This window comes from Montipora foliosa, chromosome 12 (genome assembly GCF_036669935.1).
Source record: "Montipora foliosa isolate CH-2021 chromosome 12, ASM3666993v2, whole genome shotgun sequence".
Taxonomy (NCBI): domain Eukaryota; kingdom Metazoa; phylum Cnidaria; class Anthozoa; order Scleractinia; family Acroporidae; genus Montipora; species Montipora foliosa.
The window spans coordinates 16,490,243-16,510,242 of NC_090880.1; the positions used below are offsets into that span (position 1 = coordinate 16,490,243).

A 20,000-nucleotide genomic window follows, 5' to 3' on the forward strand; every position below is an offset into this window, starting at 1 on the left:
TAGCAATCGTATCCATTTCATGTGCTACACGTTTCATTGCTTTTTTATTCAAAACGATCTTTTCTAACCGCGCTGTCGTTGAGTTATTTTGTTTTTTAAGATCAGTCAGACCACTGCCTTTGGACTTATTTTTGCTGTTTCCTTTACTTTTTCCTTTTCTCCTGCTTTTCCCGCCCAAATCCAGCCCAGTGGCTGCTTCAATCTCGAGACTGACCTCCTTCCAATCTGCAGCACGAGAATCTTTGGCTTCTTCCTGACTTGTGCTTGCAAAATTCTCTTCTAAGGTCACGACCGTGTGAGTTACGGCACCTTTGGAAACAGGGGTTCCTGTTTCATCTCGAGGAACTACTTTCCCGTGGAATGGACATTTTATTCGGTCTCTCCTGGGACACAGTTTGCCACTTGGCAAAGGCGCACGACAAGACCACTTAACCGGCTCAAATTCTCCAGTAAAAGTCACCATTCTTGTGGGTCTGGCCTCTTTCTCACTACCAATGACATATTCTCCCTCGTGCTCTTTAGAAGCCCAATTGTTATCCAAATACGTCTTTACTAATTTATGTGTATTGGCTGTTGGGTCCCCCCAGAAATGCAGGTCCATGTCGTAAGGTACAACTGGTGCTATGTCAAGTAGTTTCCTTTTTCTTTCATCCGATGCTGTACTGTTTGCTTGGATGCAGCCCGAAGAGCTCACGTGATCTGCCAGCCGATTCCTAACTTGGTACAAGGCCGTGGCACGTGACGTGGGATCTCCAAGATCTCGAGGATTTGCTCCATATTGCTTCAGGAAGCCAGTCTCTTTGTCTTCTATTTCCAAACAGAAAACGTCACTTAAATAATTACTGCACCTTTCATTAATTTGCAGTCCAAATGTCATAAAACGGTTTCGTTTTTACTGCCGTCAATCTCTCTAGCAGAAAGGGTTGATAAGTTACACCCAGCGATGTAATATTGGCTCATTCCGATCCACATGCCAATTTCTGTTTTGGACGGCCCTCTAAAACATCACTAAAAACACGATTGGCAGCAGTGAAAAGTGAAACCGTTTATTAAGAACTGAATTTCACCTGCCCTGCGACCAAATTGTTTTTATGCATATTTTGGTTTAGTTACATACACTGTACTCTACACTTACATACACTCTAGAACTATCTTTTTTCGAACACTGTTTTGTCATGATTTGATAATCAAAATTACTTGCATTGGTTCCAAGAATGAAGTTTTGAAAACGGTGTAAAGTGTGGGAGGTGAGGATAGAAAGTGACATCAGAGTCTGCATATTTATGAAAGCCACACTAAAACTGATCCTGTCAGCTTCGAAGGTGGTGTTACAGTCAATACTGCTCAAGCGTTCCTCTGACGAGCAGATTAATAAGTTCATTATTGCAAATTTGATTTCAGGAATCATTTTAATAATTTGGTTGTTGGATGAATAATGCAAAATTAAAATCAAGCCTCAGTTCAAAACTCGAATTTTGATTGGATTATTGCTCGCTTCCGGTGCCAGATTGGCGTGAGAATTTGACAGGTGTACCAATTTGCATAATCTGCCTAGGTTGTAATAAGCGCGATTTGCCTTTCTTTTTAAATTCATTTCTCTGTCCTATCTTTGGAATTCGAAAACATAGCGTCTCAGTTTGAGGATAATGTTAAGATTATAGAAAGGTTATGTTGCTAAAGTGAAATGACTGTTGTTTCACAGATTATGCAAATCAGTAAACCTGTGAAATTTTCTCGCCGGCCTGGCACCGAAAGCCAGCAATATTCCAATCAAAATTCGAGTTTTGACCTGAGGCTTGATTTGAATTTTGCATTATTCATCCGACGAACAGATTATTGAAATGATTACTGAAATAAAATTTGCAAAGATGAACTCGTTAATCCCCTCGTCAGAGGAAGACTTGAGTTGTTTTGACTGTAAAACAAACCAAAAGTTTGCCCTAAAGGCCACATTCGATCCCTCCCTGTGTCAGCACTCTGTTTTCCATGTGTTAATAGCTACGGTAACAATGATCATATGAATGAAAAGCAGCCATTGAAAATTGTTGCAGAGTAGAAGCTAACTGATTAAGAGAACTAAAAACTACAAGCAAAGTGTTCTGGGTTTGATTACCAGTTTCTGTGACATACAGTGGTGGTTCTTGAAACTATTTGTATATTAGGATGCGGCAAAACCTTGTCCTAACGCACAAATAATTTCTAGATGACTTCAACATAACTTTGTCTTGCGTCCTAGTACTTTAATTAAGATTTGCAGAAGTTAACTCTTCTTCTTATATTCAATTAGTTCAAAAGAGTTTTGATTATTGATGACTGAATTCCATTTTCAAGCTTGCCTTCAATAGAACAATAATGGATTTATTCTTCTCAAACTCATTAATAATTCATAAGCCAAAAACAAAAGAAATCACTACCGTGAAGGAAGTTTGGATATGTGGTCTTAATTAGCATAAGATTTCACCAACTTTGATCCCAAATACGTGTATCTCTTAAAATACTGATTCCTTCTTGAGAAGCAATATCGAACACTCAAAAGAGCGTTTCGTCAGATATCCAAGCACTTTAAAAGCGGTTAAAAAACTCGGTCTTCGGCCTCGTTTTTCAACTCGCTTCTCAGTGTTTGGATATCTGATGAAACACTCCTTCTCGTGTTTGATATATTACACATGTACATCAAAGCTTAACCTTCTCCACAAATAAGCTGCATCTCCAATCCTAAGCTTATCGTTTACGCAAAAGTCTTGCTTTTACTTTCCAGTTAAAAGTTATTGCTTACCTTTCAAGGACTGATTTGAAGTGGACGCAGTTTCAAGACCATATTCAGATTTCTTGCTTGGGGGAATGACAAGCTCAAGTCCTTCCTTCTCAGGGACATCTTCAAATTCATCAGTATCATCCTCTTCATCTTCTGATTCTCCAATGCAAGACATTTTGTCCATTGCATCAACATATGGGGTGATTTTAAGTTCTGAAAATTTATCCTTTGTGGCTTCCAATGTCCTTTTCAGATCAATAAGCTGTTTGATTTTTTGTTGTGTTCCCTCTCCCTTTGTTAACACAGACAGCCATTTATTTATCATGGGTAGATGTTTGTGGGTCATTTCTTTATGCATCTCTTTCAGTGTCTTCAACACAATGCTGTTGTCATCAGTTTCTCTGATTTGTGGTCCTCCAACGTCTATTTTGATGTTCAATTGGTAGGATCTTGTACCAAGGCCGTGATTGGACAAGAGCTGTTCCTCATTATCATCTTTATCTGTATTCACATCACTTTCTGTGTCCCCAATCCCTAATTCAGAGGATTCATCTTCTTCTAAGACATCAGTTGCCTTGCTCGTCGATGGAGTAGAGCTCATGTGTCTCTCCACGACTTTGTCATCTTCCTGATCTTGACCGCTGGAAGCTACATTGTTCAGAATCACTGTCTTAGTGGCAGCTTCATTGGCATGGCACATGTCAAAATCATCTGGATGAGGCAATAATAGCTTAAAGCAGTTTTCAATTTCAAGTGCACACAGTTCCATTTCACTTATCATCTCGACCATCTCATTCTCCACACGAATGATTTGTCCATTTATAAAGTCCCTTTTTCTGCGTGCTCTCTCCTCAGATTGGCGCCTTTCAGCTTCAGTTCTAGCAGTTACTGCATTGAATTCCACATTTTTTACTCTCTTTAAATAATTATAGCCTAAATCTAGCTTCTTGTAATGAGGACCGAACTTTTTATACCAACTTTCAATCGCCTGCAAAACCTTATCTTTGAGGCTCTTGGCCACAGACTTGGGCGGTGGTAAAGGCTGTTTAGGGTCTGTTTCCACTGTAAGCTCCAAAAATATTTGAAAATCGATCAACAGAAGTTCTCTAAAAGCGTGAGACCGAAAGAACAGTTCACTGATGACCTGAAACGACGACAAACGAATTTCAGCGTGATTCTTTTTCAACTGTGTCAAGACCAAGTGATATGTGTGATTCACATAAACCTCTGACTTCTTGCAGATCGCCTTCAGCTTCTTCAAAAGATTATTGTCTAATGATGGACTGCCAGAAGTGGTAAGATCGCTAACGATTTCGCCTAGTTCTTGAAGAAGAGTTACATCCGCGACTGAAGAGTCCATGTTTAATAAATGTTTATAGCGAACTTGGAACTTATGGCTCAGCAACCACTCCTTAGTTTCCGCAGTTTGTGTTACTGCAGGCGCAGGAAATGCAAAATTTAAAAATGGCGGGGATTTCTGGCATTTCTGGTAAGAGCAAACAATTTGTCAAGCGTCGGAGAATCGATGGGCTAAAATAATTCTTTACATTTGATCACTAGACAGTAAAGATGGAAAACGAATAAGAGATGTGCTATTCAAAAAAGATCATAATGCGCGGTATTTGGAAGACGTTGTCGTCGTAGCAGATCTTTGTAAAATATGTTGCATTCAAAACAAATCCTTTCAATCACAAGTGCTGCAGTTGATGCGTTGTCTAGAGCAAAGGATGTTCAAGTTTCTGACAAGAGATTGTCTTTACAACAAGGATCGCTGCAAACAGTTGTTAAAGAAGATGACGTGTCGCGCAGTTCAAAAAGTTTCCGTTCCTCCCCTAGCGATAAACTTGCAGAGAGTTCAAGTGGAGAATCTAAAGAGAACTCATTATCAACGCCTCCGTCTTTCAGTGGTACTCAGAGAGTGAAAGTACCCTCGAGAATGCTGCGAGAAATTAAGTCACCCCTGGAAAGGAGTCCCTTATCTGTGGAATCAATAAAAATACCGGTTGTTTCGAACACAGGAGGTCAGTATCAATGATCATGAGCGGGACCTTGTACAGTTTGTATCACTACTTCCCCTGGGGGATCCCCAGGCAGGCAATTCTGCGGGGGGGGGGGGGGGGATTGCTTGCAGCTGAGTCTTGACCCAGGAATTAGAGCCATGTAGCAGCTCTTGTAACACATAATGTGATGGGCTTGATACCCAAGCAGGAGGCAAATCGCATGAGAAAGCACACAGTAATATAAGCAAGCCTTTCTGTTAAAATTATGGATTGCCAAACTGGTTAAACATGTTTTGTGAACCATGCGAGGGATATAATGTCTTATAACATTACTCAATAGTCATGTTTCTTGCTGTTTGCTTTTTCAGTTGATGATGAAACAAGATCCACTTCAGCCAAAGTAATCAGGCATGTTGATGGTCCATCAGGCTGGGTAGTTTCACCCAGAAAGGGTGATCTGCATGGCAGTGAAAGAGATATTGAGCCCATAAGCACTCATGCTGAGCCTTCCAGAAATCATCTAACCAGTAAACCAACAGAGGACAGTTTAGAGGAAAGAGGTTTGGTTGGAAAGCAGGTGGGTGGAGTCATAGTCCAACATGCTGAAAATGAAGTTTGGGGAACTTTCAATCTTTATGATAGAAAAGTGGCAATATCGATAATATTATTATTGCATTCGATTGAAGGAGAACGTTTTGTAATTTTGTTCAGATTGGCTGATTGTGTGGTCTTGCCAAAAGGAATCGAGATTTTTTGGTGTAAGCGCCCCAAAGATTCCTTTGTTGTTTGCAGGGGTACCCTCGCTGGATTCTCGTAGGTGTGTTGATCTTGATCTGATGATGCTTAATTTTGTAGCTTGGAACCCTACGGAGACACACAAGCTAAGATACTGTCGAACGCACTTCAATAATCCGAGATTACTACCAGTTATAATTACATGTACATGTATTAGCTTTACTTGTTGACTTTCCAAACAGGACGGGTCTGCAACTTTCAATAATCCAAGGAGGGTTTGGATAGAGCTCTAATTGCTACTGTCAAGACCCAGGGTTTCCAATAAGAGCTGGTAGCCGGCAAAATTCGCTGGCTATTGCTTGTGAACTCACCACCTAGTTTTCCTTGGAAATTATCCCAAATTTACAAATAACATGAGAAACATTTGAACAGAACATGAGCCTTGGATCGGGAGAGTTTTGTTCATGAAAAACAAAAGAGATGCCTGAACTCTGAGTATTTTTAGCAGCGATTTCTGTTTCCCTGTCCACATCAAAGGCGGTGATCAAGGATCAAGCACACACATGAGGCAGTGGTCCAGCAATCCAGTACTTGATGTACATGTAAGCCGCCTGAGTTGCAAACTACATTTGAAGTGTGACAAGATGACATCCGCAAAAGGTCATTTCAGTCACGGCAGATGAAATACCTTGCACGCAGCTGTACAGAATGCAAAGGAGCTATGTCACACTGTTTTAATGTTTTTTCAAAATCCAAAAGTTGTCTTGCTGTCAAATGAATTAAAAAAAATTAAAGTATTCATGTACTCTCTGTGAACAGAGTAAACTCCACTAACTCTGCTGTGAATAGAAAAAGCCAAAATTTAATGATCTTAATGTGATGTGTTCAAATACACTAATTTGTGCTTCAGAATGCAGTAAATGTATTCGAAGAGACCCAAATCTCAAAATTGTCTGGCCAGAGGATGCCCCTGGGCCCCCTACAAGGTAGTGCCTTCAGCCCTTGGAAAGCGCGCCATGTCTATTCTCCACCCACACCTTAGGGTTTGCCGCCTTCCAAAATTCTTATTGAAAACCCTGAAGACCATTGACAATTACATCGGCCAAGCCCTCAAAACAGAAACTGAGAAAGTGGATTGAATCCACCAATCACAACACTTGTAATTCCCAGCTGTGAAATATTAAACCATTTCTTGAAATTCGAATTCAAGTTTACAGAAAGGCATGTGCAACAACTCTATAAATCTGTTCTCTGTGCTGTAGAAGCCAGTTAATAAAGTCCTAAACTTGGATGGACAGGAATAATTGATTTCATGACTTATTTCAGGCCTAGGTTATAGTGAGGAAGTGACAAAAATAAGAGTTGTCAAAATCTGCTCAATCGCCAATCAAACTAAGAAAAAAATATGACACCTGCCAACAAACAATGCAGTAATCCTGTCAGCAAGAATACTGGGGCTTCATGAAGTGCAAGGCACCAGGCATATTGACTGTAAACTTTAAGGGACTTTTCCAGATACTTTTCCAGATACTTTCAGTAGTTTTGATTGTCTTTGCACTCTTTCTACTGGCGAAATCCCAATTATTGCCTGGTTGCAGGACCTTAATGATCTCCTGTGAAAAAGCTCTGTAAAAAGCCCTGAAAGACAACAATGTAGGCCTGGGGCTACCTTTTAAGCACTGAAATGAAATTTAGCCAAAGTTTAAGATGATGGAGGAATTGCTGACCAGTGGTGTTATGCACAAGGGCTGTTGGAGTTCCCCTGCATTGTACAGGGATGCACAATGTTGCAGATCATTGGGAATCTAATCCGGTGTGTGTGCTTGCTGTTTCTCTGTACATGTACTTAGTTTTATAGTTCTTCTTCTACCCCTGGTCCCTCTAATTGGTGACTGCCTCTCCAGTAAGAGTGATAGGTGCCAACCGTGGCAAGGCTGTGCTCTAAGGAAAATTTCGGGGAGCCCTTCGGGCTCCCAAGCTTTTCAGCTGGGGTGCCCAGCCCTCCAACTTGGTTGCCTGAATTAATTATTAATTATTTATTTAATTAATTATCTGAGATCAACAACACAGTAAGATCTTCATCTATCTCTCTCTCAACACACCATTGCTGCTACTGCTCCAGTGATGGTCGAACTCACTAGTGCAAGAAAAGCCCGCAACCCGTCAAATTTTTCACGCCATACTGTCTTGAGAAAGACGAGAAAAGTGGCAATGCCACCGATGTTTTTTCAGGTTTAAAAGTGAAAAATTAAAGATTGTGGCGGGTTTATGTAAAAGCAATTGGGTCTAATACAGGTAAACCTTTTTACTGGTTAGTTGGGTTGAAAATACATTTTCAAAGAGTGAGTCAGTGCCACTTGATTCCCGTGGAGCTTTTGTGAAAACTGCTGTGAAACAATGAAACCACCACGGTCCAAAAGCTATCAGCTCTTTTTGAGCAAGTCATCTTGATCTGGACGAAAATTATCTCTGAGACTACAGGACAGAACTAAAGTATTTTTTCCTTATATAATTTATCAGTAAAATATTTAGTGGAATCAGCTTTTTGTGGATTCAGTCGAAGTGCCATTCACAGCGTTATTTGTTTCTAAAGGGCATGCAATGATTTGTCACAACGACACCAAAGACAACGCAGGATTGCTCTGTTTCTAAAACAACAACAAATAACATGATATGTTTCCCTTTTTTTATTTCGTTATTTCATATACAGGGGAAAAACTACCATAACCTAAATATATTTTAGCCAAGCAGGTGCAGCCCCGAAAAATGGTAAAAATACTAAATTTGCATAAGCTGCGATTCCCGGGGTTCATACAAAAGTAAATTGCACGGCTTTGCCGGCCGTGCTTTACCGCTGTCAGAGCAGAAGTAACAACTCTTTTTTAAAACTATAATCAAGAAATGCCAAACTCCACGTTCCAAATTTAATGCTAGTTTTTGAGAAAGAATCATGCAAAGTCACGGATTATGTTACTACCGGGGTAACATGTGAAATTATGTGGAATGGCCTTTGAACCGATTGTTTCGTACGAAGAAAAAACATTTTCTGAGAGGTTTCGTAAACTGTAACCACCAGCATATTAAATTTCTAGCTGCCTTATCTGCTAAAAATACAATAGGCCAGAGTGCCCGGCTGGGGGACCAGGTAATTTTTCTCACTCGCCCGAAGCCAAATGTTAGTGGCCTCAGGTGACCGGGCGCCGTTAGAGCACAGCCTTGCGTGGATTGTGGTAGGGGTTACCATGTCTGTGGATATGAACATCCAGCATGACTTCTTCAGGTGCCAAAACCTCAAGCCCATCTTGCCAATGAGTGTACCGGTAATTCTTATCCCAGGCTACTTTTGACAGCATGAGAAATATGAAACTGAAGACCAAAATATAATTGGAGGAAAAGATGTTTTTTTTTTAAATTTTAGGTCTTCTTTGGTTCCATTTTTTAACGATAAAATTTATACATTAGTCTGGTAATCAATGCAATCTTTATTTACCCCATAATTTTTTTGTGAAGTATTTGATAATTTTAATTATTGGCCCAAATTAAAAAGTAAATGAAGTAAGAGAAAAGAAAGACATAGATTAAATAAACTTACATTCAAGAACACCTCCAACGGTATAGGACTTTTGTTTAGTACTATTATTGTTTACAATCTTCCGTTGATCTATGTTTTTGTCTGTTTTGTTAAAGACTGCATCTGGCAAGGGCTTGTATCAGGGGCATCCAAAAAGTGGAGTTCCTGTCTTTGATTCAAGGCAAGAAAATTCTTGTAAGTGAATTGATGTTATTTATTTGATACAACAAGAAAAATTTCCAGCTGGGTCTTAATTAATTTAATTAATTAATGCCCCATGTTTATCCATTCCAAAGACATTGTGCACCACATTGAATGTTGCACAGATGGAAAATCTGCAAATCACCGGTGAGGAGTACCCTATCAAAATGCTGGAACTATTTCAAATCAACAACACAAGTGTACAATGTTTTTGCGTGAACATGGGGCTTAAAGCTACCACATCCACTGTACTGATACATTTGCAGCTTTGCTACACTAAGATTCTCCCTCTTCTTTTTCCTTAAATTAAGGTGACTTAAAAATCAAACGGTTTGTCCTGAATGATAAAGAAAAAGCTTTGAAGGAGCAGTTTCTCAAAAGGTAACTTGTGTTGTAAATAGTTTGAAACCAGGCGTCATACATATTAGATGAAGTGGTAGTCGATCTTCTGGGTGAGTAGAGACTTGGAAAGAACTAAGCATGATGGCATTGATTCCGAAAAGGAGTTTGGCTCAGGTTGTCAACGTGTGTAAGTTGTAGTTTAGAATAAATTTTCAGTTCAGTCAGTCTGATGCCTCACCAATATTTCTGACAATTGTAAATGATTTAAGGTTAGAATAATATTGTAAAGGTTAAAACGATTTCCACCATTTATGAGCAATATATTTCCCTTGTTTTCTGTTTCCTAGGATTTAGAAAACAAAGAAAGGTAGAAAGGTTGGACTCAAACTAGGATGCAATTAATTATTGAAATGAGTTTTATTTTTGATCTACAGCATGTAGACATGTACAGGGGGATGTATGTGTCAATTCTAAACTCTGCCAGATGATCAAACTTCATCAAAGTTTTAAATAACTTGAAGTTTTAGAAAAATGAATTACGTATGGAATGATACTTTTTAGCCAGAGCACTTTTGATGTATGTTCCCCCCTGTTAACAGTCAGGCTCTTTTTATCTTATTTGGTGGGCTGATGAGCAAGGGATATGTTAAAGAGACCTCCGAGATGGGTTGAATCTTCCTTTAATTCAAATGCTCACCACCATCTTGGACATGTACTTGCTCGCTCATATGTTTGATGGGAGTAACTTGAGACTGCTGTGTCCTGCACATTTCCCTACAGGAGTTCTGGTGTCTTCCAGTGCGACCACAGAAGTCAGACAATATATATAGCCCCACAGTCAATTTCAACCAAGGGCAGCCTCAGATCTCTTTACTTGAATCTGCTCATCAGCTCAGCAATTACAAAACAAAGCAAAATTGCTTCTGCTAGTGGATATATTTTATTTTCTTCACAAACAGACAAGACCAAAGAAAATCTTCGAAAAAGGTTGTGCAGCCAACACTTGTTTCAAGTATTGCTGGTGACACAAGAGATGCTCAAGATTCAACAGGTGGCTCAGATGTGAATCCTGTGGCAACAGCGGCAGCTATTGCTGCAGCAGCAGCTTCAGCAGCAACGGGACCTTTCCTTCAGGTACAATAGGAATAACCCTGTTTGTTTCAAAATTTATGTCATTAACCCAGTCACTCCTCAAGAGCCACAGAACACCTCCAGTTGATGAGTAAAACTGTCTGGTGTTAGTAAGAGTAAAATCTGTGAAGGCTCACTCCCAGGGGTCAATGGGACTTTTTGACTGGTTAACCCATTTAATTTTCATTTAATTTTGGAAAAAGAAGTTTCAAATGTGCTTTATGACTTATCCCTTTTGTTTTCAGTCATTTAGATATAGAGGTAAATGCATTTGCTTCTTAAGAAGATGGCACTGACTGTAACCAAATAGGATGCTTCAGTTTCTTGATGTGTTCACCAATGGCTTTTTGAATCGGGAAGATGCTTTGATTTCCAAACCTTTTTAAATCGGCTTTAACACTTCACGGTGTATACCATAAAACAAATTTAAGTTGACTATGTTTTATTTCTGAGGAAAGGTTATTAGTTGGTGTTGTAGGGAAAATTTTAATCTATGGTAATGACAGTGATGGCATGAAGACGTCAGAGAAAGGAAGAAAATAATGCGATTCAGTTCTAATAAATACAGGAATTTGAACCATGTCATCCTTGAGGGTGAGACTCAGATGCAGTGTACTGTAACACTGCAGATGATTGACAAACTGAATCGATCTACTTGATGAAGCCATAACACTTACATGTACAAGTGACACCCGTGACGGATGTTACCTGTAGTGGGTTCAATTGAGAACCCTGATAGATAAATAATAATTCTTAACTTAAGGTCTGTTAACAGACCAACCTGCGAGGAGATGTTATTCAAACTTTGCGTGGGTGAAAGATAATGCTCAACCTTGGCCCCAAACCTGGGGCTTAGAAACTAAGCATCTTCTGGAGGATTAGGGTGGCCCCAATGACTTCAGATGCCTGCGTTCCTCCCAACACTTCCAAAATCCCAAGGTCTTTCAAAAAACCCTTGAACCTATTAGAAACTACACCCAAACGAGCAACCACCAAATGGCACAATCTTTGTTGACACATCATGATGCATCTTCCTGATTTCCTTTGCCACAGGAGAGTAGTTGGTGATTCCTCATCCTCTTTAGTCAGGTGTCAAGTACCGAGAAATTGACAAACGTCCACTGCTGAGCCGCTTGCTCCACCACAGTAATGTCTCTTTCCAGTTGATTATAAATGTTTTATCTTCTGTGTTGTCTTGACACTCCTCTATCCCACCAGATCTCCAAATTCCCATCCACCGACATCCTCAAGTCATCCAGAACCTCCTTGTAACACACATAAGCAAACTTCACACCATAATTCCGACGAAGCTCCCAGTACATCCTCAAACCCATCTGATCCAAAATGCTATGATCTCAATCAAATAACTTAATACCGGTTTGGACTTGCTATTCACGCAAAGCCAACCTTTAACCCTTTGACACCCAAACTGGCCTAATCCGGACTTTAGATTTTATTCTGTCTAATGCCAGACTATTTTACTCGTCAATGGGGAACCCCTGGGAGTCAATGGGTTAATCGCTCACTGAAAAATGTCCCCATTAATAAAGGAAATCTGGTACTTTTTTCTCTCTACAGCTGCAGCATTCTTTAGAGGCTCAGATTGCAGCTCTCGTCAGTAATTTAGAAGTCTTGCATCAGAATCAGGGCAGACAACAGGAACGACAAGACAATAAAAGGGAGAGTGAACTGCAGCAACAAATGGAAGAGCGACTAAAAAGGCTGGAAGATTTACAAAAAGAGATGCTGCAAGCACAGGTAAATGAAATACCTTTTTAATGGCACTTCACTTACGTCCAGAAATGCTTGTAATTTATTTTTTTACATAAGGACTGGAGTTTGGGGGGGTGGGGGGGGGGGAGCATTTTGTGATGTTGACTGTCTGTATTCCCAGGTGTACGTGATGTTGAAATTGGGGAGGAGAGGAAAGTAGAACTTTGCGAGGCTTATCAAAATCGTCGTGCATCGAATTATGTGCATTTTTTGACATAGGACATAATAATCTGCAGCACAAATGATGCTAGTTTTAGGATTTGCCTTCTTTGCTTTTGCTCACGAGTATGCCTGAATAATGTACTTAGCTATAATATTAAATTTTAAGCGTATTAGCCTTTCAAAGGGACTATTTAAAAAAAAAGCGTATGAGCTGTACCAAAGGACTATTTCTGCTTCTTTGCTAAATGCTTCACCAATAATAAATAATCTGTGGATTTTCTTTTTTGCTGAAGTTTCAAATTACCGATATGCTTTTTTAATAGCCAGAGAGCTGGACTGGCACCTGTTGTCCTTTTTGCAAATACAAACCAAAAAGTGAACAAAAAATTGATATGTGCAAGATGACGACATTCCTTGAATTTCTGGAAAAGGGTAACCATTTATGATTTTGGAGTATTAAAACTTACAGGTCTAAAATAATTGAAACTTGTGGCAGAACTAATTATTTGTGGTTTTAGGTGCACATTCTTTCTAAGGTAACTTTACTATCAGTGAATAAACGCTTTAAGTGTTTGTATTCAAAATGTCAGCCTCAGCTAAGGAGAGTGTTCGTTTTATAAAATTATACTACCAATGAGGCAAAGACAATGAGCTTCACTCTCTTCTGGGACTTAAGGACGTTTGCGGGAAAATTTTCTAACATTAATTTTTTCTGCAAATTTTACCATTGAAAGATGACGAGTTAGTGATGTCAGAAATGTAAAAAAAAATGGGGGGTCACTAACTTCGTTTTGAAGAGAGCTTGCCCGGAAGAACACCCTAAATCTGAAAAATCCGGCTTCTTTAGCAAATAAGGCCACAGTGTCTGTAAGCCCAAAAATATTGCAATTACATCTTTGAAGTGAAATGTTAACTACCAAACTTTGTTTAAGTGGACCCATCAAGTGAATTTAGTGAACTGTTGAGGTTCCTTGAAGAACAAGTTCGCATTTAGTGACCATAGTTTCATGCGCTTTGCAGCCGCAAGATGGCAGGATTCCATGTCCCGAGGAAAGAAAACTTGAAATTTTTTTAACTTCCCACGTTGATTTTTTGTTCATTTTTGGACAATGTGGAGATAATTGTAAATAAAATCTGTTTCTGAAAAGAAAAGTAGGGGTCACCGAATATCCAAGATCGTTAAGTCCAAGCAAAGCTATAGCAATGGCCATCTGCCCTATCATTGTTCATTTTAGTACTTAGCGCGCGCACTCGATGCATGACGTGGCATGTGAATTTGCGTGCGCTGTAAGGATGCGCAGTAGCAATGGGCGCGAACGTCCTTAAGTGAATCCGGGATATCTCTGAGTCAGCAAAGGCCATTCTCGGTTTTACAAAGAGCAAAAATCAAGATTGGTTTTATGAGAATGATCAAGAGGTCAGCCGCCTCATTGACGCAAAACGCCTCACGTGACTGGCCCCCAGTCCCCTGGTCTCCCGGTCCGGCCCCCCTGGCTCCCGAGAACGACACCCGGTCTCGTCTCAAAAAGTGTCGATACCAAGAACTTAATCTTGAGACAATGTCAGACCAAGCTCAGAGAGATTCAGAACACATGGTGGCAGCACAAAGCTAGCGAACTCCAACAGTATGCAGATACTCGCGATCTCTGAAACTTCTATGCAAGTACAAAACAGCTCTACAATCCAGCACATACATCAACTGGAACCCTCCAGGAAGACTAAGGCCGCGGATTTCACAACCGTCCTAACCGTCCTGACGGACCCGCTTGACGTCCTCGAACGCTGAAAGATCACTTCTCCGTGTTACTGAACCAGGAATCCACTGCTGCAGAAGATTTCTCATTCATTTGAGAAATGTCCCATCTTATTCCCATCAACCCTGTTTGAGTCAACTGCCATCTCTTGTGGAGTTTGAGAAATCAATGAAGAGAATGCCCCCAGGAAAGTTCCGGGGCCCCGACAACTTTCCATACGAACTGATTCAGCATGGTGGCCTTCTGCTGAAAAGCCGCCTCTTCACTCCCATCTTGAAAATGTGGGAAAACGAACAAATTTCGAAATACCTCAAAAACTCCGATCGCATAGCCTGTGGAAACTATCGTGGCATTTCTCTTCTCTCGATCGCTGGCAAGATCTTCGCCTCTTGAACAGATTGCAAGTAGTTGCAGAGGAACTCCTCCCTGAGTCCCAGTGTGGCTTTCAACAAGTCCGCCCCGCCATCGATATGATCTTCTGTGTCAGACAAATACAAGAAAAGAGTAGAGAGCAATAGAAACCACTATTCTTTGTTTTTTACGATCTGGAGAAAGCCCAAGTCCCAAGAACAGCCACGTGGATGGTCCTCTGAAGACTTGGACGTCCATATCGCTTTGTAGGCCTCATCCCAGTCAAAATGTTTTTGAGTTGTAGGCAAGCTGGCTATAGTAATAGGCAGCAGAGGCCCAAGGCCGCTGCTTCAAGGGCCAGAGGCCTTTGCATGCTAGGGGGGTCTTGGGGGCATGCTGCCCTGGAACATTTTGAAAATATTGGCTTCAAATGGTTGCATTTGCTGCATTTTAGGGTAAACTGAGCTCCTATTAGATGCCATTAAGATAACAGTAATGAATTAAGAGTCACACAAGACCTTCAGTTTTCAAAGTAGAGTTATATTCCGCCAGAAGCATTATTGGAAAAAAAGTATAAGTATATTACAAGCAAGTACTTCTCAACTGTGAAAGTGACAAACTCAGTTGCTGAAAGTTGCCTCATAATATATTATAGAGTCAGTTAAACTGAAGGCTTCATATCTTTAAATCATTTGAGCTATATATAATCTCAATGCAAAGCTATGGGCTTCCGGGGCTACATACTTGATAGCGTGTGAAAAAATTTAGAAATTTGCGGAGTCCCTGCGCCAACGTCAAGAGATCGTTCGGACGCCATCTTGTTTGTACCTGCAAAAACCGTGACCGCTGACAATCCATTCGGCTCACGTTCCCACGCAATGAGCGCGTTTCTGCAGAAGCGATCGTGTGCGGCTAGGGTTTACGTGGGGTATTTTTTAGTTACAATTTGAACTGGAAGTTTAGAAGAGACCTTATATCCTGAGAAAAGATGAAGGCTAGTAGTATGCAGTCGAAACGTAGTGATGAACAACAACTCGAACAACCTCATCCTCAATACAAGTCTAACAAGTGTGAATTCGAAGTTAGCTGCAGATATTGCGTTGTCGGCGGCCAAATAGCCGGCTGCCGGCACATTTTGACTGGGATGAGGCCTGATTCGTGCACTGCATGGAAGTATGTCTTGACGTGTATTCCATGATAACAGGCTGACGGATGAGTTCCCCTTTTGATCAGGTCTGAAGCAGGGCTGCGTCCTAGCCCCTACACTCTTCTCCCTGTACCTGGTAATGAAGCATCGCCTCAGATGGTCTGGGCACGTCGCCAGGGTGAGTGATGCTCGGTTGCCGCGACAACTTCTCTGCTGCGAACTCTCCACTGGGTTACGCCCAAGAGGACGCCGTCTCCTTCGCTACAAATATTAGCGCAAAGCTACATGAAAGAAAAATTGAATCGATCCAAGGACATGGGAGACAACTGCGGCAAACCGATCTGGCTGGCGGCAGTCCATTTTCCTCGGAATTGCCTTGTTTGAAGCAGAGTGGAGTCGCAAAGCCGAAGAGAAACGTGATGCGCGAAAACGCCGCCTTGCAGCCTCTCGTTCCCCGCCCACTCTCCCATGTCCTCACTTCCCTCGTAAATTCTATGCAATGATTGGCCTGCCAATCCACCTCCGAGGTCCTCAAAGAAGAGGAGACGATACTGTGAGAAGAAATTGATTCTTGGTCACGAACTGACGCCGCCGCAGCGTTGACGACGACACCTACCAATGAGGCAAAGACAATGAGCCTCACTCTCTTCTGGGACTAAAATGAAATGCCACATCTAGACTTTTAGATTGAAGTCCCTCAATTATGTTAAGGACGGTGCCAACTACTGTTATTGTGCATACTTGTACTGGTACTTTTTGCGCATCTCGAGATACTCGGATTTCCTATGGGTGATGCTTACTAATACAGGGATATTATTGCGTCGTTTAAAACTATGCGGAGAAAGCAGAATTTAGCAAGCGCTCTTGGTATCCAAAAAGAAAATTGGGGGCAACCATGAATTTTCAGAGACAATTAAGTCAGTTTCAAATTGGGAAAGCATTTCACAAATATTATTGATTAATTATCTTTGAAAAGTGCATGGTTACCCCCAGTTTTCTTTTTGGATTTCAACAACACTTGTTAAGATCTGCTTTTCCCGCATATTCATAAACCACTCAAAAATAACTTTGAATTAGTAGGCACCGTCCTTAAAAAAGACACTTTGCATGTGATTTATTTGTAGGCTGAAGGTTATTAAAATGAATTTTTCACAATTCTGCAAAAGTCTTGTCGATTTTCTTTTCAGATTTGAATTTGTTACAGTGTAGCTGTGGTGATTTTAGTTAGCGCAGCTCTGGAATTAATTTGCCCCCCTCCTAATAATTGCACCACCGGCAGCACAAAACAAGTAACATTTGGTGGTGTTTTGTTTTGCTTGTAGTCTGTACACTCTCTACCGGTTTCAAATGTTGGTGTTCAAAATTTACAAACCACAACAACCCATCATCCCACCCCTGTGAATCAAGCGGAGATGACGCCATCAGCTCGGCATGCCACAAACACTGTGATCTACCCACCGGGTTCCACAGTCCCTTATCATCAGGTTCCTGGAGTAGTTCATCAGGATCGTAATGCTGACATACAAAATGCTGTGGCTCGACAAGGGCTCCGCACCACCTTTGAAGCTCAAAATCCCGTAAAAGGTCTCCATACGCATCAAGAAAGCCGGTCAATATTTGGTGAGTCGTTAATGCAGGACAGAGGCTCATGACCTTGAAACGTTTAACTCTGGTCCAGAGCTGGGGTTTTTTAGGTTTAAAAGTTTCCTTATTTGGATGTAACGTAGCTCGTACATTTTCCAGCGCGTGCAGCTTCGATCTTATTTTTGTCCAAATTTGGGGCATAAAATTGGTGTCAGGTCATGTGCTTCTGTGCAGGATACATTATGGGAATCGTTCTTCCACTTTTGAGCTAGAACAGTGCATTAATTTTTCGATTTAAAAAGACGTTATTTCTTCGATCGCTGGCTTAGTTGGACGCGAGGTTGAAAGACTTCATGATCAGTCTCCAGCTGGTGACCAGCCTGTAAATTCCGGTGGCCAAGGCTCAACTGTCAGTCGCATTGGCGACCAGCTGGTGGCAATTTCGGACCCTGCCACCATTCAGTTTAGGGGGTGTTTACATGATACCGGTACGAGTTTCATTCTGGTACGAGTTGTCAATTTCATACCGCTTTTACATGGACGACGCAAATATTGACACATCCCAAGTCCATCGATTACCGGACGCCATCTTGACGAATATTTAGAAATACAACGCATGCGTCAATAGTCCCAATCCACCACGACTTGACGACTCGTAGCGGAATGGGAGTCAATGTAGCGTTTACATGATACCGGTATAACTTTTCATACCGTTATGAGAATTTCGATCCGGTACAACTACCGGGATGAACTCGTACCAGAATGAAACTCGTACCGGTATCATGTAAACACCCCCTTAGACTTAGAATGTCATCTCTACCTGGCGAAAGTATCCCTTCATTTTGCTGGATTTTATCCTCCTCTAGTACCCTTAAGGTACCGTAGTCTTATTGTTAGTTAGCAATGACGTGATCAACAGCCATGTTTTCAACATGATTCAACGGAGAATTGGGTCGGGACATCAACATGGCCGCCGTTTGTAGGGCGCACCAACGTGGCGGTTATGACGTCATGTGAAAACCGAGAATAAGCATCCGCATTCGTCGCCATTCATTCCTCAACTACTTCTCTCAATGCTTTCTGACTGGACAAGTTGTTTCCCTCTTCATGACCGGCACTGCACAGTTTTCTTTTCCAATTATTATCACCATCGTTGTTGTCTGCACTTGTACTTGTTGTTGTTCTTCCACTTCTTTTGATGTAAAATTGACAATTAACTGTTGTGGGAGACCAGCTCTAGCACCTGGTAAAGCTTGTATTCTTTGATGCCGATTCATTTACTTTATCTTTATTATTAATTATGTTTCAGAAAGGCACAAACTTGTAAGAAACACTAGGACCCAGACCTCTCCCCAAGAATCCATTTCGTCAGAAGAGTCTCTGCTCCAGACCCCTCTCCCACGGAAGCGTCCACCTGTTCCAGCAGTCCCAGACTCCTATTACGACTTGTCAAGGTCACGGGCAAAAGGAACTCGATTTGATGTTGACAGTAGAGGGGAGAAAAAACCCCGGGTACACTTTCAGCCAGATGTAATACCTCCTACAGTACCATCTTTCAAGAAAGAAATGACAGATAAAGGTAATTTTATCTTATCTTATGAAGCTTTACCTTGTCAGCCGGCCGGCGCTACGTGTTTTTGCAAATCACTGTGGCCCTGTTGATCCGTCCCCAGTTGTACAAAGGCTTGATAAAGGCCCTTTGACCAACATTGAATAGATGTTGGGCAAATGTTGGACGCAAAAACAAAATTGTGCGGAGGCCATTCAAACGGTTCCAATATTGCGCCAACGAAGGAACCAACACTTTCGCGAAATTTGATTGCAAGGAGCTGAGAACTAGAAACCAGACTCTCTCTCTGGACTCTCTCTTCCAGGTAAACTACGTTCCGCCATATTGATTTGGCGATCATAGAGCATCCGTGTGTTCTACAATTGTTGAACAGTGTTCAAACGGCCCCAACACCATTCAACATTTTCGAGAACAAAGGAAAAGTTGAATCGATGTTGAATTGAAAGTTAAAACCGATTTAAACTTCATTCAACACGCTTTCAACAGTGTTGGGCGACCTGTTCAAACGCACCGAACATTTGGCACAACGAAGTCTTGAATGCATGTTGAAGCAAATGTTGAAACCATTGAAACGGGCCTTAATGTTACCCAGTGGATAAGTCCCCATCCGACAGTTTCATTTTGTGCTTGGATGTTGGCATTTTCTGACGTAATGAAACGTCACTCCAAATGCAAGCCAACTATCCTGTAACTGGGTGGGTACGAACGGTTTTAGAGCCAAAACACAAAATGAATGGTTGATTGTTATATGCCCATGTTGTTGTCGAAACCTAAAATTTGATGATTTCACGTTGTTGTTTTGTGGAGTACGGCAAAGAAATGCGCGGAAATTCGTGCTGCACGTGCGATTATTTTTTTAACCAATCATATTCTTGCTTTGTGGCGCTGTCGTAGCCGTCGTATTTGCTTAAACTCCCTAATATA

At 41.1% G+C, this 20,000-nt stretch overlaps 2 protein-coding genes across 5 annotated transcripts in view; one reads left to right on the forward strand and one right to left on the reverse strand.

Moving 5' to 3' along the window:
* Positions 1-4,126, reverse strand: part of LOC137978725 (UV-stimulated scaffold protein A-like) — a 5,423-nt gene extending 1,297 nt beyond the window's left edge. The window contains exons 1-2 of one of the 2 annotated variants that reach the window (XM_068825758.1): positions 2,777-4,126; positions 1-804 (exon numbers count right to left, since the gene is read on the reverse strand). The exon at positions 1-804 is cut by the window's left edge and continues 1,297 nt beyond it. In XM_068825758.1, coding sequence (XP_068681859.1) covers positions 1-804; positions 2,777-4,115 — 2,143 coding nt within the window. In that variant the 5' untranslated portion in view covers positions 4,116-4,126. Of the gene's footprint in view, positions 808-2,776 lie in introns of both variants that reach the window. The other variant, XM_068825757.1, reaches the window with a different exon arrangement.
* A 67-nt stretch (positions 4,127-4,193) lies between these two features.
* Positions 4,194-20,000, forward strand: part of LOC137978724 (TALPID3 protein-like) — a 77,743-nt gene continuing 61,936 nt past the window's right edge. For 2 of the 3 annotated variants that reach the window (XM_068825755.1, XM_068825756.1), the window contains exons 1-8: positions 4,214-4,776; positions 5,124-5,332; positions 9,178-9,256; positions 9,574-9,643; positions 10,564-10,738; positions 12,314-12,493; positions 17,245-17,542; positions 18,816-19,085. In XM_068825755.1, the coding sequence (XP_068681856.1) occupies positions 4,416-4,776; positions 5,124-5,332; positions 9,178-9,256; positions 9,574-9,643; positions 10,564-10,738; positions 12,314-12,493; positions 17,245-17,542; positions 18,816-19,085 (1,642 nt within the window). In that variant the 5' untranslated portion in view covers positions 4,214-4,415. Of the gene's footprint in view, positions 4,777-5,123; positions 5,333-9,177; positions 9,257-9,573; positions 9,644-10,563; positions 10,739-12,313; positions 12,494-17,244; positions 17,543-18,815; positions 19,086-20,000 lie in introns of all 3 variants that reach the window. The other variant, XM_068825754.1, reaches the window with a different exon arrangement.